The sequence below is a fragment of the Onychostoma macrolepis genome, chromosome 20 (assembly GCF_012432095.1).
Source record: "Onychostoma macrolepis isolate SWU-2019 chromosome 20, ASM1243209v1, whole genome shotgun sequence".
In the NCBI taxonomy this organism is placed as follows: domain Eukaryota; kingdom Metazoa; phylum Chordata; class Actinopteri; order Cypriniformes; family Cyprinidae; genus Onychostoma; species Onychostoma macrolepis.
The window spans coordinates 9,000,911-9,015,772 of NC_081174.1; the positions used below are offsets into that span (position 1 = coordinate 9,000,911).

At 36.6% G+C, this 14,862-nt stretch overlaps 2 protein-coding genes across 2 annotated transcripts; one reads left to right on the forward strand and one right to left on the reverse strand.

Moving 5' to 3' along the window:
- The first annotated feature begins 3,034 nt into the window (after window positions 1–3,034).
- On the forward strand, window positions 3,035–10,593 carry psma6b (proteasome 20S subunit alpha 6b). The gene is made up of 7 exons (XM_058756881.1): window positions 3,035–3,239; window positions 4,074–4,168; window positions 4,453–4,534; window positions 4,617–4,772; window positions 9,283–9,461; window positions 10,092–10,186; window positions 10,430–10,593. Exons 1-7 carry the CDS (start codon window positions 3,164–3,166, stop codon window positions 10,485–10,487), a joined length of 741 nt encoding a protein of 246 aa, XP_058612864.1. The 5' UTR covers window positions 3,035–3,163; the 3' UTR covers window positions 10,488–10,593.
- A 1,583-nt stretch (window positions 10,594–12,176) lies between these two features.
- nfkbiaa (nuclear factor of kappa light polypeptide gene enhancer in B-cells inhibitor, alpha a) lies at window positions 12,177–14,610 on the reverse strand. The gene is made up of 6 exons (XM_058755818.1): window positions 14,325–14,610; window positions 13,586–13,691; window positions 13,267–13,474; window positions 13,066–13,154; window positions 12,717–12,974; window positions 12,177–12,608 (listed from the first exon to the last, which is right to left on the reverse strand). The coding sequence occupies exons 1-6, from the start codon at window positions 14,564–14,566 to the stop codon at window positions 12,576–12,578; spliced, it is 936 nt and encodes a 311-aa protein (XP_058611801.1). The 5' UTR covers window positions 14,567–14,610; the 3' UTR covers window positions 12,177–12,575.
- Window positions 14,611–14,862: the final 252 nt, after the last annotated feature.

Below are 14,862 nucleotides of genomic sequence, written 5' to 3' on the forward strand. Positions count from 1 at the left end.
TGTGCTGTTGGTTTTGGTAGGATGAGTGGTAGATATTGCAGTGTTATATTGAGAAGGGTAAAGTGTTTATATATAAGTGTTTATATTATTAAAGTGTTCTAACAGTTAAAAAGATATTTTTCCCATGTTTGCATTTGTTAATGTTGTTTATATTGTTGTAGAATATTATTATTAATGTATATATATATAATAAACTACTAAATCAAATTGTTATGTTGCAAACTAATCTTTACATTAATTTCAGAGCTCAGTTGACGTTGCTTGCTGTTTTTTAATGAATAATGATATACAGTAAATATTATTTTCAATAATTTGTGTCAAAATTGATTATGTGAAATAGTTCTAACAGTTAAAAAGATATTTTTCCCATGTTTGCATTTGTTAATGTTGTTTATATTGTTGTAGAATATTATTATTAATGTATATATATATATATATATATATATATATATATATATATATTCCCACTAAATTCCCTTTTTAAAATTCCCATAGAACACAAGAAGTGACCACACATTTATTTTTGGCACAATCCATGTACGGTCAACAAAATTCCAGCAGCATGCAGAGCTTCAATAATGACTTCATGTTGACTATGTGAGGGGAATTTTGGGATATTCGTGATTCACTCGCAGTGGCTTTACTAAGCGTTGCCATGTCACATCCATAACATGTCAGGACATGTCCACTCAGTAATGACTTTCAGTGAAAAAGAACATGTTTCGTCATACTTGACTCCACCAAAGCATAACAGTATTTGTCATATTTCATAGGTGCAATCAAGATCATGTAATGAAGCAAAGTCAGTTACAGTGTTTTGATGGGATGGCAGAAACAAATCCCTTGAAAATCAAAAAGGAGGTTTGGTTTTCAAGCCTGTATTCAACCAATTTCAAGCTAATGTGATATCTGTAGACAACTAAATTTGCAGCACCTTAAGCCATAATCTCAATTCTGCAGAGCCCTCGCAAAACTTTTGCATTAAAACTAATAAAAAACCTATAAAACTTTGCATGTTTAAAGGAATATTTCACCCAAAACACAAAACATTTTTCCCTTTTTTTCATCTGTACAGATGTGTTTCTTACAAACATGCAGGTTTTCTCTTCTCGAGATGTTAACTGATGGACTGGAGTGGTGTGGATTACTTGTGGATTATTGTGATGTTTTTATCAGCTGTTTGGACTCTCATTCTGACGGCACCCATTCACTGCAGAGGATCCACTGGTGAGCAAGTGATGTAATGCTAAATTTCTCCATTCTGTTTGACGAAGAAACAAACTAATCTACAGTACATCTTGGATGAGTATAAATTTTAAGCAAATCCTACTTTTTGGGTGAACTACTCCTTTAACACCAATTATAAATCTTAGTGTGTAGTCAATATTGTGTGTACAAATCTCTTGCTGTAACAGAAGTGACTTCATTCACTCTTTTCATTACAGATGAATAAAATGGGAAGTGGTGACTGGGACTTTTCTTTTGGTGATTTCAGGTTGATTGTTAAAAATGTCATTAATCTTTGATTTATCTATTTTCACCCACATTCTATTTATAGTGGCTTTATTTTGGACAGTGACCATTATGAGTGTTCTGGTATTTACACACCTCCAGATCGACACCATCGCAAAACGCGATCTGCGCTGGTACCTGTGGGAAGGCTGTGAGAGAGCAGGAAACAGCTCTGACATACTCCCACAGTTTAACTCTCCAAAGCTGAATTGGGTCACAAGGGGATTTCAGCGTGGTAGGTGTTTTAGAAATGGCCCTGTTTCTTACCAATTTCTGCACTTCAAATACTTTTGGTACATTTCTTTTCTGCCTTTGTCTATGAGAAAAATACCGCTCTATTACTGGGCTGAAAATAATAAAAATACACATCCAATGCTTCTTTTTTTTTTTTGCCAAATCTATTTGCCTTAAAGCATGTTGTTTCTCTGCATGAGCTATTATTCTAAGAATCAAATACCAAAACCTAAAGGAAGTGAGTTGAGATAGGTTTGAACCATTTTCTCCGAAACATAACATTAGATAAGATAACATTCACAACCGTGTGATCAGCACCTTCTGAAATGCAGGACAGCCAAACATGTACCTCAGAGGTTTGGGGTCAAGAACATTTCACCTCAGATTCATAAATATGTATTTAAGAGATAAAAGTTTGTTTTTATTAACTTTATCTTTGATAAGATTATAAAGGTCCAAAGGTCTCCTTGTAAAACTGAGAATATGCACAGTGTGAAAAACAACCACAAATTATATATCTAAACTGATGTGTAATCAATTTTAAATCAGTTAATTAAATTTTCTAATCAGAGTTTAAAAACTTTTAGAGATAAAAATGTTTATAGCGTGGCAATATTTGTTTTTGCAAAGTTTTTAGAGCACTGGAAAAACACTTCAGGTTAACTGCAAATGAAACAGTACTTTAAATTTATATAAAATTTTGATAGCACATTTTCTTTATATTTACATTTTAATAATTACTTGAATTGTCTTTGAAATATAGTTAAATTCTGCTGCCAAATGTACTTAAAAGCATTTATGGTACACAAACAAACAAAAATAAATAAATAATGTCAATTTGTAATGATCAAGTTGCAATTTAGGGCATTAAAAACATATTAACTTAAAATAAAATATATAATTACACACTATAGTTAAACTATAATCAATTAGGCCTACTTTTGTTGAACAAATGAAAATAAGTGTTATCGCATCATAAAAAAAATATTAAAACTATGATTTCAAATGTACTTTAAAGTAATACTTTTTAATTTGACATTTTCACAAAATGCTCTTTATAAAAGTCTACTTAAGTACGTTAAAAAAAAAAAAAAAGCCATAGTCATGGAAGTAGCCTGTACTCTCTTCAAGTAGGCAACACATATTTATATGGCTTTTAATTTCATCAGTATTATATTACCTGCAAGTACAGTTAAAAAATAAAACATAAATGAGCGGGCCAGCAGTCTTGTAAACAAAGCAACACATTAGAGAAGTGCAAAACTGTTTAATTAGGAAACAATGACTGCACGCCATCGAGTCCGATAGTGACCCGGAAAAACAATCCACTGCTTCCGGGTCATTCGTTCTGCATGTCGCTATTCTGTGTAGTCTGCAACACTTTTGCAATTTTACGGCTAAGAAATTTCTTTTAAACATGTCCCGGGGTTCTAGCGCGGGGTTTGACCGTCACATCACCATCTTTTCTCCGGAGGGAAGACTTTATCAAGTAGGTGAGTACGGACGACTTTATTTGACTTGAATAAGAGCTAGTAAGTGCACAGTCATGTCGCCTACAGAGCAGCTCACATTCACTCTCTCTTACACCAACAGTTATTATGAACTCATATTATTATTATTCTGTCACATAAAATGTCTTCTACCTGTATGTGTGTATTTATTTCTAGTTTTTATATATAAAGTCCCATTAATTTAGTAGCTAGACCGTTAGCACTAGCAGAGAGTGAGTGATGGAGAATAGGCTCAATGATGTTTAATGTAAGTTAACGTTAATAATTTTATCACATATTTACAGATTTCAATTGAATAAACTGTCTTATAAATATGTAGTAATTGATCTAATGCGACAGTGATGTGCATTGATACATATGTAGCTGAGGCACCAACATATTGGTTGGTGAGGTTTTCTTTACAAAAATTTACCATGGCAACCGCAGTTTCCGCCAAAATACCGCAGTTTTATTGAACAATTTATGTAAACAACTTGGCAGTAACAATATCTTTGAAACAGCACTGTTGTATCAGCTGCATAAAAAGCATTAATAATAATAATAATTATGATAAAAATGAATAAATTGTATTTGATAACATTTTTATTTTTTCTCGTTGATTTTGTATAAGATAAAAACTGTAAAATACACAAACTACTGTAGTTAGTACATTGTTTTGATTATTAAAGCATAATGGTAGAATATTGTATTTCTTTCAAACAATCTGAGAAGCAGTTTTATTTAATTTGTTTATTTTTTGATATTTAATAAACTTTTTTGATATAAAATAACTTTGCTATTAACTTTTCTAAATAACTTTCATTTAATTTTTTACAGAATATGCATTCAAGGCCATAAACCAGGGTGGTCTGACATCAGTTGCTGTTCGGGGGAAAGATTGCGCAGTAGTCGTCACACAGAAAAAAGTCCCAGTAAGTCTGCTGTCATGTACCCTTTTTCCACCGAAATTAGGTCTGGTTGTCTGAAAAACATCTCTCAGAATCGCCCGCCGTTTCACAATAAACAATGTTGTAATTGGCTGTTATAACCTGCCCACAAATAGAGCAACACATTCTAACATTCATTTGAATTGGTTTTCATTCAAATTTTTCTAACCTGAAGTGTCTTTTCTTTGGTGGAAACATGCAGAACTGTTGGTGGAAAGGGTGACTTTTATTAATGTTACTGGTGATCTAAGACAATCTGTGTTTTCCAGGACAAGCTGCTTGATTCTTCCACTGTCACACATTTATTCAGAATCACTGAGAACATCGGCTGCGTGATGTCAGGAATGACAGGTACAGATCTCATCCACATAGTCATTTTCATGAAGTCTGCTGGAACTGATGCGCTTATTAATGGCTTGTGTTTTGTGTTCAGCTGACAGCAGGTCTCAAGTGCAGCGAGCTCGCTATGAGGCCGCCAACTGGAAGTACAAGTATGGTTATGAGATTCCAGTAGACATGCTTTGTAAAAGGATCGCTGACATCTCTCAGGTTTATACACAGAATGCAGAGATGAGGCCGCTCGGCTGCTGTAAGTCAACACTTGCTGAATTATTAACACACACATGAAGTAGTTTAAAGGGAGAATGTCATATTTTTTTGTTTCATTTTTCACTCTGATTTTCAAGGTTTTTGTGCCAAAACAGTCCTTATTCAGAAAAATCTTAAATCAGAGCAGAAAATCTTAAATTTATAAATTTATAATGGCATTAAATGTTGCATGTTTTCAAAACAATTATATATTTTTTTTCCCCAATACAAATATCTAAACATCCCTAAATCAAGATACATTTACTTGAAATGAAACAATAAGATATAAAGTCTTGTATTCTGAGAAGTTGAACAAAATTAAGTGAGTTTATGCTTGAAAGAGAACCAATATCTGTCAGCGGGATCAGAAAACATGTTTCCCCTTTGAATTAAATGTATTTTTCTGAGCGTATTGGCAGATATTTGTTCTTGTTTTAATCATACTCTCACTTCATTTTGATGAATTTCACAGAAAACAAGTTCTTATCTTTTGTCATTTTGCTTCTCAAGTGAATCTTGATTTGAGAATCTATAAGCATTTGCACTGGAAAACAAGATACTGAGAACAGTATCTTTTTTTCATTTTTTTCTTTTCTTTTTCTTTTTTTTTAGTACAGTGAACATCATTTTTTGCAGTGTGTAAACATTATTTCCATATTTAATGGTTGGAATCAGATGTATTCAAGTCTTAAATTATTTTTGTGAAATTAATTAAAAAGTAATGGAGATCTGTTAGAAGTTGTATTTTTTTAATTTAATTTTAAAGGGGTCATATGACGTTGTTAAAACGAACATTATTTTGTGTATTTTGGTGTAATGCAATGTGTTTATGTGGTTTAAGGTTCAAAAGACACATTATTTTCCACATACTGTAAATTATTGTTGCTCCGCCTTTCTGAAACACGCTTTCTGAAAAACGCTTTCTGAAAAACTATCCAGTGCATTGTGATTGGCCAAATACCTCAAGCGTGAGAAATTTTACGCCCCTTACCGTATTGTGATGCCGTGTCCCGGTGCGACGACACAGAAACAATAAAACCCATTACAAACGAGGCATATTTTGCATCCAGTGTGGACATAATTACTGATTATAATGACTTATACTGTCTTTTTACACGTCGCGTTGCATCGCGCAAACGTTACCATGTCTGCATTTGTGATCGGAGAAACGACAAACTGCAAGCACTACTCTACACAGCTCAAAACTCGCGTTTGAATAGTCAGGGCAAATTCTTTAAATATGAAAACATACTTGCAGGCTGTGAGTCAGAAACGCCAGACTGTCCTTGCAAAGATGGAATTGCCCCACTTTATAGAAACAGTCTTTGAGCACAGCTGGCAGGCTACTCCCAGGTTTAGGAAATAGTCCTCTGTAAAATGCGCTGCACACACTCAAATATTTGGGTTGAACTGTTCTGGAACAGTGTTGTAAATACAACTGAACCACTGATTTCTAGTTGTGTCCTTTTTTGGGAGCCCAAACAAAGTAGTTTCGCTTTCCCAACGAAACACAGCGTCTCCAGGACACGGTGCCGGCGGCAGCAACAATACTACAGCGAGAATAAAAATCATGCCCCCTTTCATTGCGAAAAATTTGGACGGAGTTATGCAAATCTTCCCACACCATTACTTAGACATGTGGGGGCGTGTTTGAATGAGCCGTTTTAGGAGGGCATGGCAGAGTCTTAACTTTTATAAAGAATATCTCTTTGGGTTTGAGACTTTAGTCTTTGCAACTTTAGGGATCTCATCTATGCACAAACAGCTTGAAAAGGCCCGTTCACACCAAGCACGATAACTATAAAGATATAGTTCTAAAAATTGTTCTCAATATTAGAGAATAGCAGAGTCCACACCACAACTATAATGATAAAGGCATAGAGAAACGATATCGTTGGAATAACTTTCAGAACGATTTTTTCCAGCTGATGAATGATACAAACATTGACAGCCAATCAGAATCCATCCTGCTATAACGAGCTGGAGAATTTAAAGCAGCAGACAAGCATGCGCTTAGATATACAAACGATATCGTCTGCTGGTGTGGACGCCAGTGATGGGAATAACGGCGTTATAAATAAACGGCGTTACTGACGGCGTTATTTTTTTCAGTAACCAGTAATCAAACGAATTAAACGCCGTTACCGTTACTGACAATAAAATGTGGCGTTATTATTATATTATTAGAATTGAATTTTTCAGTTCATCTGAATGGATGCGCAGTGTAGCTGTATTTGACGTACCATAAACTCTAGTGTGAACGCGCACGCCTCGCCGTCACTTTCTCTCACAGACACGCACGCAAAGAAAGATACAGAGCAAGAGAGTATTTCATAACATGCAGAATTGACGAGGTACATGTAAACGATATTCTTTGTTGTATTTTCCTGTCAAAATAACGGAGTTCCTTTGGAATTCTTCAGCTTTTAAGAACTGCCGGGTTCTCTGGTAGTGGGCGGAACTAATGCGCAAACGACAATCTCATTGGCTGGCGCTCACCTATTATCGTCCCTGTTTTGATTTCAGCAAATCAATTCAAGCGAACGCAGGTAACGTGATTAATATTCATGAACCCAGCAGCTCATTAATCTTTATGCGTTTTATATTGATGACAAATATGCATTCATACTTCGTTATTCTAATTACTAAATTCTAATTACTTTTTTTTTTAAAGTAACGCAATAGTTACTTTCCCTGGTAATTAGTTACTTTTATAATGATGTAACTCAGTTACTATTTGTGAGAAGTAACTAGTAACTATAACTAATTACTTTTTTAAAGTAACGTGCCCAACACTGCTGGACGCTAATATCGTTATCTTTATAGTGATCGTGCTCTAAGGTGACTGAAACCCTGCGACAGGAGATTGTCCAAATGAAGGCCAAAGCGATAACACTTTCAGCCATTGCAAGAGAAGTTGGTCGTTCCAAATCTGTGATTTCTATAATATTGCAGGTTAACAATGACACTAATTCATTGAAGTCCCCAAAAAAGCTGGTCGCCCACGTAAGACAAATGCATGAGAAGACAGGATAATGCAGAGATTCTCAATGGGGGATCGGTTCAGCACTGCAGCTGGAATTGCTTGCCAGTTCAGTTCTGAATAGGGTAGGAGCGTGTTGTGTAGAGAGAGGAGAACTGGTCCAAAGTTCACTTTAGTGATGAGAGCAAGTTTAATTTATTTGGGTCTGATGGGAAATTTTATGTTTGGGCATCAAACTGAGGAAAGACTGAACCCAAAGTGTGTAAAGAAGCAAAGGTGGAGGAGGAAGTGTCATTGTTTGGAGGATGTTTTCTGCAGCAGGAGTTGGGCCTCTTATACAAATACATGGCAGAGTGAATTAAAATGATTATCAGAACCTCCTTCAGCAACATGCAGTTCCTTACCTGCAAGCATCTCCCAAACAGCCTGCAATTTTCATGCAAGACAATGTCCCATCACACTGCGAAACAAAAGTAGGTTAGCTAAGAACATTGAAATAATGAAATGGCCAGGCCAGAGTCCTGATCTAAACCCGACTGAAAATCTCTGTAAAATGCTTGATGACAAAGTTATGGCTAAGAAACCCACTACAGAAGAAGAGTGGATCAAGATCACACCAGAGCAGTGTGAGAAACTAGTGATGTCCTGCGGCCGCAGATGCGCTGAAGTCATTCAAAGCAAGGGCCTCTAACTTCCTACTAATTTCTGACCGCTGTAACCCTCCAAAATTTTTGTTGTAATCTTCTTTCATGCTACAGTGGTTACTGTTCTCTAATTTTGATCACTGTTTTCCACAGAAATATACACATATGTGACCCTGGACCACAAAACCAGTCTTAAGTCGCTGGGGTATATTTGTAGCAATAGCCAAAAATATACACTGTATGAGTCAAAATCATTGATCTTTCTTTTATGCCAAAAATCATTAGGATATTAAGTAAAGGTCACGTTCCATGAAGATATTTTGTAAATTTCCTACTGTAAATATATCAACTTAATTTTTGATTAGTAATATGCATTGCTAAGAACTTAATTTGGACAGCTTTAAATGCAATTTTCTCAGTATTTAGATTTCTTTGCACCCTCAGATTCCAGATTTTCAAATAGTTGTATCTCAGCCAAATATTGTCCGATCCTAACAAACCATGCATCAATGGAAATCTTATTTATTCAGCTTTCAGATGATGTATTAATCTCAATTTCGAAAATTTACACTTATGACTGGTTTTGTGGTCCAGGGTCACATATTTCAGTTAGTGTTTAATTGATTTCAATTGACAAAATTGTTTTTAGTTTTACTTAACTGTCATAACCTTGGTATGTTGTTCCCTTCCATTTATTAATTAAATTTCCGTTACTTGGTTTTAAAAGGTGTTACATTTACTTTCATAAAACCTGCAGAAACCCTGTTAAAAGAAGTACAACACTGTACAGCCTCAAGATTTAATATTGCATGTTGGTTGTTTGTGCACAACTTGCTGTACAAAGTTCCTTTATTTGTTGTGTTGTGTTGTCGTATCTTTTCCAGGTATGATTGTAATTGGTGTAGATGAGGAGCTCGGGCCACAGGTGTATAAGTGTGACCCAGCAGGTTATTACTGTGGCTTTAAGGCCACGGCTGCAGGTGTCAAGCAGACAGAGGCTACAAGCTTCCTGGAGAAAAGAGCGAAGAAGAAACTTGACTGGACCTTTGAGCAGACAGTTGAGGTACAATTAGAATTCAAGAAAACATTTGATACTGCTTCATCAAAATGAATTCCAGCTGGTAACATTGCCCACATCTGCACCCCAGGGTGTTTAATACATCTTTGTCTAGTTACCATAGCACCGGTTCTTTGCAATGGAAATATCAACTTCCTCTAAACTTGCTTTGCTCAATAATGTAGTTAAAGATATTACAGAAAGGATTGGTTATATATGCTTGCTTCCTGATTTCTTACACAATCTCTTTGTAGACAGCTTTGCTAATCTATGTATTTTGAAATCTACGAAACAAGGGAAGGTTATATCAATAAACTACTAGCTATTTAGGGATAGTTCACCCAGAAATGAAAAGTCATTAATTACTCACCCTCATGTCGTTCCAAACCTGTAAGACCTCCGTTCATCTTCAGAACACAAATTAAGATATTTTTGATGAATTCTGAGAGTAATTAATGACAGAATTTTCTTTTTTGGGTGAACGTTTAAAATGAAATAATTAATTTACACTAAAAATGTATTATTGATATTTTGAACTATTGTATATACATCCTAAAGCCAAAAATCTGTTTTTAGCTGTGTGTTTCATTTAATTTAATTAGTAGATTTGCACTAATAAACCATTTCCATCCACAGACGGCGGTCACTTGTTTAGCAACTGTTCTGTCGATCGATTTCAAGCCATCTGAGTTGGAGGTAGGCGTCATCACAGCAGAGGATCCGAAATTCAGGTGGGTGGAAGAACCGTGTTCACCATGTACACTGAGAGATCTGCACTCTGTTCTACAGAAAATCACTTCTAGAAAGGCAGTCGATGGCTTCAGTATTGGTATTCATCAAATGATGCAACATGGCTCATTTATGTCACATTTGACGTGTCCGAATGCCAGATGCGTGTTATAATTAGAGCGCACGGATTAATGTTTTACACGGTTGTGGCACCTAAAATGACTTGCTCCTTTGCTCTGTTCCAGGATTCTGTCAGAGTCAGAGGTGGACACTCATTTGGTGTCTCTGGCTGAGAGGGACTGAGATCTCCATGGTGCTTCTCACAGTATTGAGATACATAGGATCCCGTTCTGAGATTTTGTTCTTATGTAAATTCCCCGTTCCATTAAATACATTTTGAGAAAAATATTGTTAAGATTCCTGCTCTCTTCCTTTCTCTTTTTCTTCTGATATAGCAGAATGCCTCAGGAGTGAATGTTTTACTGGGGAGTCCCCATCATGCACATCTTTCATTTTCGCTGCATCCTGTGTTTTCCCTAGCTGATTTGACAACAAGGAAATCTTTTACAAACCTGTTTTTCATTGCGTGGAATTCTTTGTGGACTTTGAGCGTCTTGCGTGTAACAAGAGTCAATCAGGGCAGGCACGCAAGGAACGTCAAACACGTGCTTTTGAGTTTAATCACACTGAGTTTAAAGTGTTTTTCCTTAACCAGATACTACTCAACTTTGTGGTTTAACTGAAAATATGAACAAATATGAATTTAAATCTATTTCTGTGGAGCTCTCATAGTAAATCTGATCCTCAAATACGTTAGATTAAAAAAAAAATAATAAGATTAAGTAATTAATACTTTCAGCAAGGATGCATTAAACTGATCAAAAGTGACAGTAAAGACATTTATAATGTTACAAAAGATTTATATTTTTCAGAATTCAGAATCCTGAGAAAATGTTTCACTGTTTCCAAAAAATATGAAGCAGCACAACTATATTCAACATTTATGATGATAAAATGTTTCTTGAGCAGTAAATCAGCATATTAGACTGATTTCTGAAGGATCATGTGACACTGAAGACAGGAGTAATGATTCAGAAAATTCAGCTTTGCATCACAGGAATAAATTACATTTTAAAATGTATTCAAATAATGAAGTTTCCCCCCATTTTAAATTCTTCTTATCCAATGAAAGGTTAGATTTTTGTGAATTTTTTTAATAAAATATCAAAAGGATTAACTATGCAGATTAATTTTCACAGCCTTCTTTGATCATATTTACCAAGGGTGCCGATATTTTTGGCCATGACTGTATATATATATATATATACAGAATGGAGTTGGAATTCACCTCTCATCATGTGACAGTGATGAAGATGATTATGATGTATGTCACATTGAAATCTTTCCAATGGTTTTAGTAGTATGATACTCATTGTCAGGAGAACAAAGCTATGGAATTTCCCTAAAATTCGTGATCCCTGGCTCATCCGTCTCCAGAAACATGATTAATGCCTTTTTAACAAGAGCTCTGTGACTTCAAATTAGGTGGCAATCTGAATAATCCATAAACTGCACTGATCCATCATTTGTTTATGAATGATCGGTTCATACAGACACACACATAATGTAATCCTAGCAATGAATATATAATGCTTATAAACCTCACACCTCTTGTGGTCGGTTGTTCATTTCTCTTTCTTGTGGGAAACTTCTTACTGAGCGTGAGTCAGATATTCAGGACTCCACTTTAGCAGACCCAAGGAATTTTATTCAAACTATAGTGACGCATCTACGTGACTCATACGTTCCAGAAAGGAAATGATACAGTTACTGTACACACTGAGGGCTTTTTTTCTGAACAGACACTATGGGCTGGTATTCCACCACTACAGGGGTTTACATGTTCTTTCACAAGTTTCACAACTCAGAAAATTTCCAGGCCTTCTGAAATCACTCCATCACATTCAATACAAGAAACACCCCGACTCAGAATTCAGGTCACTTCTTTTGTTTTTAATGTAAAAATATTTTCACAGTGTCATATATAGACTATAAACATTATCGACAAGTGTTTCATTTCACATATTTACAAGTATAAAAATATATCTCTCTCTATATATACATTCACAAAATATACATATTTTCCCAACTCTTTGGCTTCAAAAATATTGGTAAAGTTTTTGGTCCAGCGATCTTTGGGGTTCTTTCCATGTTGAACAGCACCACCGCTATCATGCCCCCGTGAGGGACTCCGCTCTTATTTTCCACTTTAGTGGAGTCCCATCAAGGGATTGACGTCTTGGGATATGGCGCACCCCGTCCCAGACCTAGAGACAGCACCTACAGCCTTCGCTGCTTTGCATTATGGGGAATGTTGTCCTGAGAGCCAGACTATCTCCCGCAGAACTGGATGTCATCATACATCTGTTAAAATAAATGAGAAATATATAAATATAAATGATATAGTTATATAAAATGAATTTCACAACATCCAGATGTAAAATGTAGGAGAGGTTTCTCAAAGAAACTTACACAATCTTCATCAGACAAACACTCCTCATCGCTCTCCTCGGACTCGCTCTCTGGCATCGCTCTGAGCTCCTGAGCCGTCCGGTTGTAAAGCTGCCTCTGGATCTCACTGTTCAGTCGGCCGAAGGTCAGGTGGTACGGCGTGTATCCACCATAGGTTAAACTGTTAACATCTGCTCCCAAAGCGATGAGTGTGCGCACCAGATCCAGGTTCTGCAGGTCCACGGCCAAATGGAGTGATGTACGGCCGCTACACTGCTCCTAAACGCAATAAATCATACATTAGTTCTCCTTTCAAGCATATATAAGAGTCATTTGTGAAGCTGGAGAGTGTTTTAAACTTATACCGTACCTTTGCGTTTACATCCGCCCCGAGCTGGACCAGACTCTCCACCATTGAGAGGTAGTTGTTTATGGCTGCTATATGGAGACACGTGTGTCCTGTAATTGAAAAAGAAGGGTTGTATTTTAAAAACGGCTTTTTTTTTTTTTTTTACTCAAAATGATGAGACTTGTTTTGGTGATAAAAAGAATGACAGTGGCTATGACTTACCGCTGTAGTTTGGGAAGCTGAGAATGGAGTGCAGATGCTGGGTCTGAATCTGAGTCAGTACTGAGAAGCAAGCAAGGGAGCCTCTTTTGCAGGCGATGTGGAGGGCCGTGTTTCCACTCTGATCGACCAGTCGTGGATCACAGCCGGCCTTTAGCAGTCTGTCCACCATGTGTGGCTGTTCTGTGACGACGGCGAGATGCAGTGCAGTCTGCAGATGGAGGGTGGATGTTAGTCAGGTTTGGAAAACCAGCTCTTACTTTGAGATGAATTGTGTGTAGTAGTAGTAGTAGTGAGTAGTTGTGTGTGGGAGCTCAATTACCTGTCTTTGGTTGTTCTGTCTGTTCAGGAACGGGTCGTTCTGACACTGTTTGATAATCTGGATGGCATAATCTTCCGCCTCGTGAATGATGGCAAGGTGAAGATACCTGGAAAATAATGTGGGAGGGTTTTTTTTAGAAAATATTTTAAGAACACTCTCAGAGGATGTGGTTTAGCAGACACACACAGTACGAGCAGGCGGCGTTTCGCAAGAATGGAGTTTTTAAGGTTATTTCCAACCAGTGTGGCTCCACACATCTGATACATTATCTGCGCTTGGCCGCGCGCCAGGGACTTTCCTGCCTGCGCACTTTGTTTCTCAAGCGCCTCCCACTTTGGGCGCTGCTCCAAAACGATATTTGTTTACTTCCGCACTTTAGCGAGATTTTGCATAACTTCTCTAAAAGGTTATTTAATGCATGTTTTTTTCTGTTTACAATTACAGCTGTTGAGTCAAAATTGCGCAGTTGGTCCCAATAGAAAATTTTCAAAAAATATTGTAGCTGTTTCATTTTTATCGAGCGAAGGGAATTAAGTAATTCAACAATAAATGCTTTAATTGTTTCATTTAATGTAATCAACAACAATTTTAGACACTCTAAAGTAGGTTTTGGCCACAATTGTTGCAAGTTGCATTAAATGGGTCGATTTCTGCACTTTTTTAGGCTAGCCTATATAAGAAACTTGCATTGCATTAATTGGATCTTTAAAAAAAATTAAAACAAAAAAGTTACACTTACGTATCTCCATCCTCAGTGACTTCTTGTGTCCAAGATTCACACGTCCCCTTTGGATTCGCAATTGGGTCTTCAAAACGCAAAATCTCCAATTCCTCCACAATTTTCATATACTCGTCCTCCTTTAGCGAATCCACGCCGCTGTCGACGCGTTCCTCCAGCTGTTGTATTTTCCTGTTTTTCATATCCATTTCATCCATATCACAATCCTGAAAGTTTATCATGCCAGCTCTGTGTACATCCATCGCGACGCTCGCTGTATCGCAGTCAGCAGAGAAGTGTGCGGAGGGCGGCGCAACGTCGCTTTTATAGCTGCGCCTCCGGTTCCATGCTGTAGATCAGGGGATTTCCATTCGTAACTATCTTAACTCTGCACAGAAAAGGGGAACTCGTAGCGGGCTTTTATTTAGAGAATTTCCCTCAAGATGACTCCGCGAAGTAAGAATGAAAATCTGTATTTTCCTATTACACATTCAAATCTACCTGGTATATGCAGTAAGCCAAACTCACGGGAAAATGAATGACAAGAGAGCTCATGAAT

Bases quoted from the DNA above. Each gene is read 5' to 3' on its own strand.
- psma6b (XM_058756881.1), top strand. From the start codon at position 3,164: ATGTCCCGGGGTTCTAGCGCGGGGTTTGACCGTCACATCACCATCTTT. The intron at 3,240-4,073 runs GTGAGTACGGAC...AATTTTTTACAG, and splicing joins GGGAAGACTTTATCAAGTAG to AATATGCATTCAAGGCCATA. The intron at 9,462-10,091 runs GTACAATTAGAA...TTCCATCCACAG, and splicing joins CCTTTGAGCAGACAGTTGAG to ACGGCGGTCACTTGTTTAGC.
- nfkbiaa (XM_058755818.1), bottom strand. From the start codon at position 14,566: ATGGATGTACACAGAGCTGGCATGATAAACTTTCAGGATTGTGATATG. The intron at 13,692-14,324 runs GTAAGTGTAACT...ATTATTTTCCAG, and splicing joins GTCACTGAGGATGGAGATAC to GTATCTTCACCTTGCCATCA. The intron at 12,975-13,065 runs GTACGGTATAAG...TATTGCGTTTAG, and splicing joins GGGCGGATGTAAACGCAAAG to GAGCAGTGTAGCGGCCGTAC.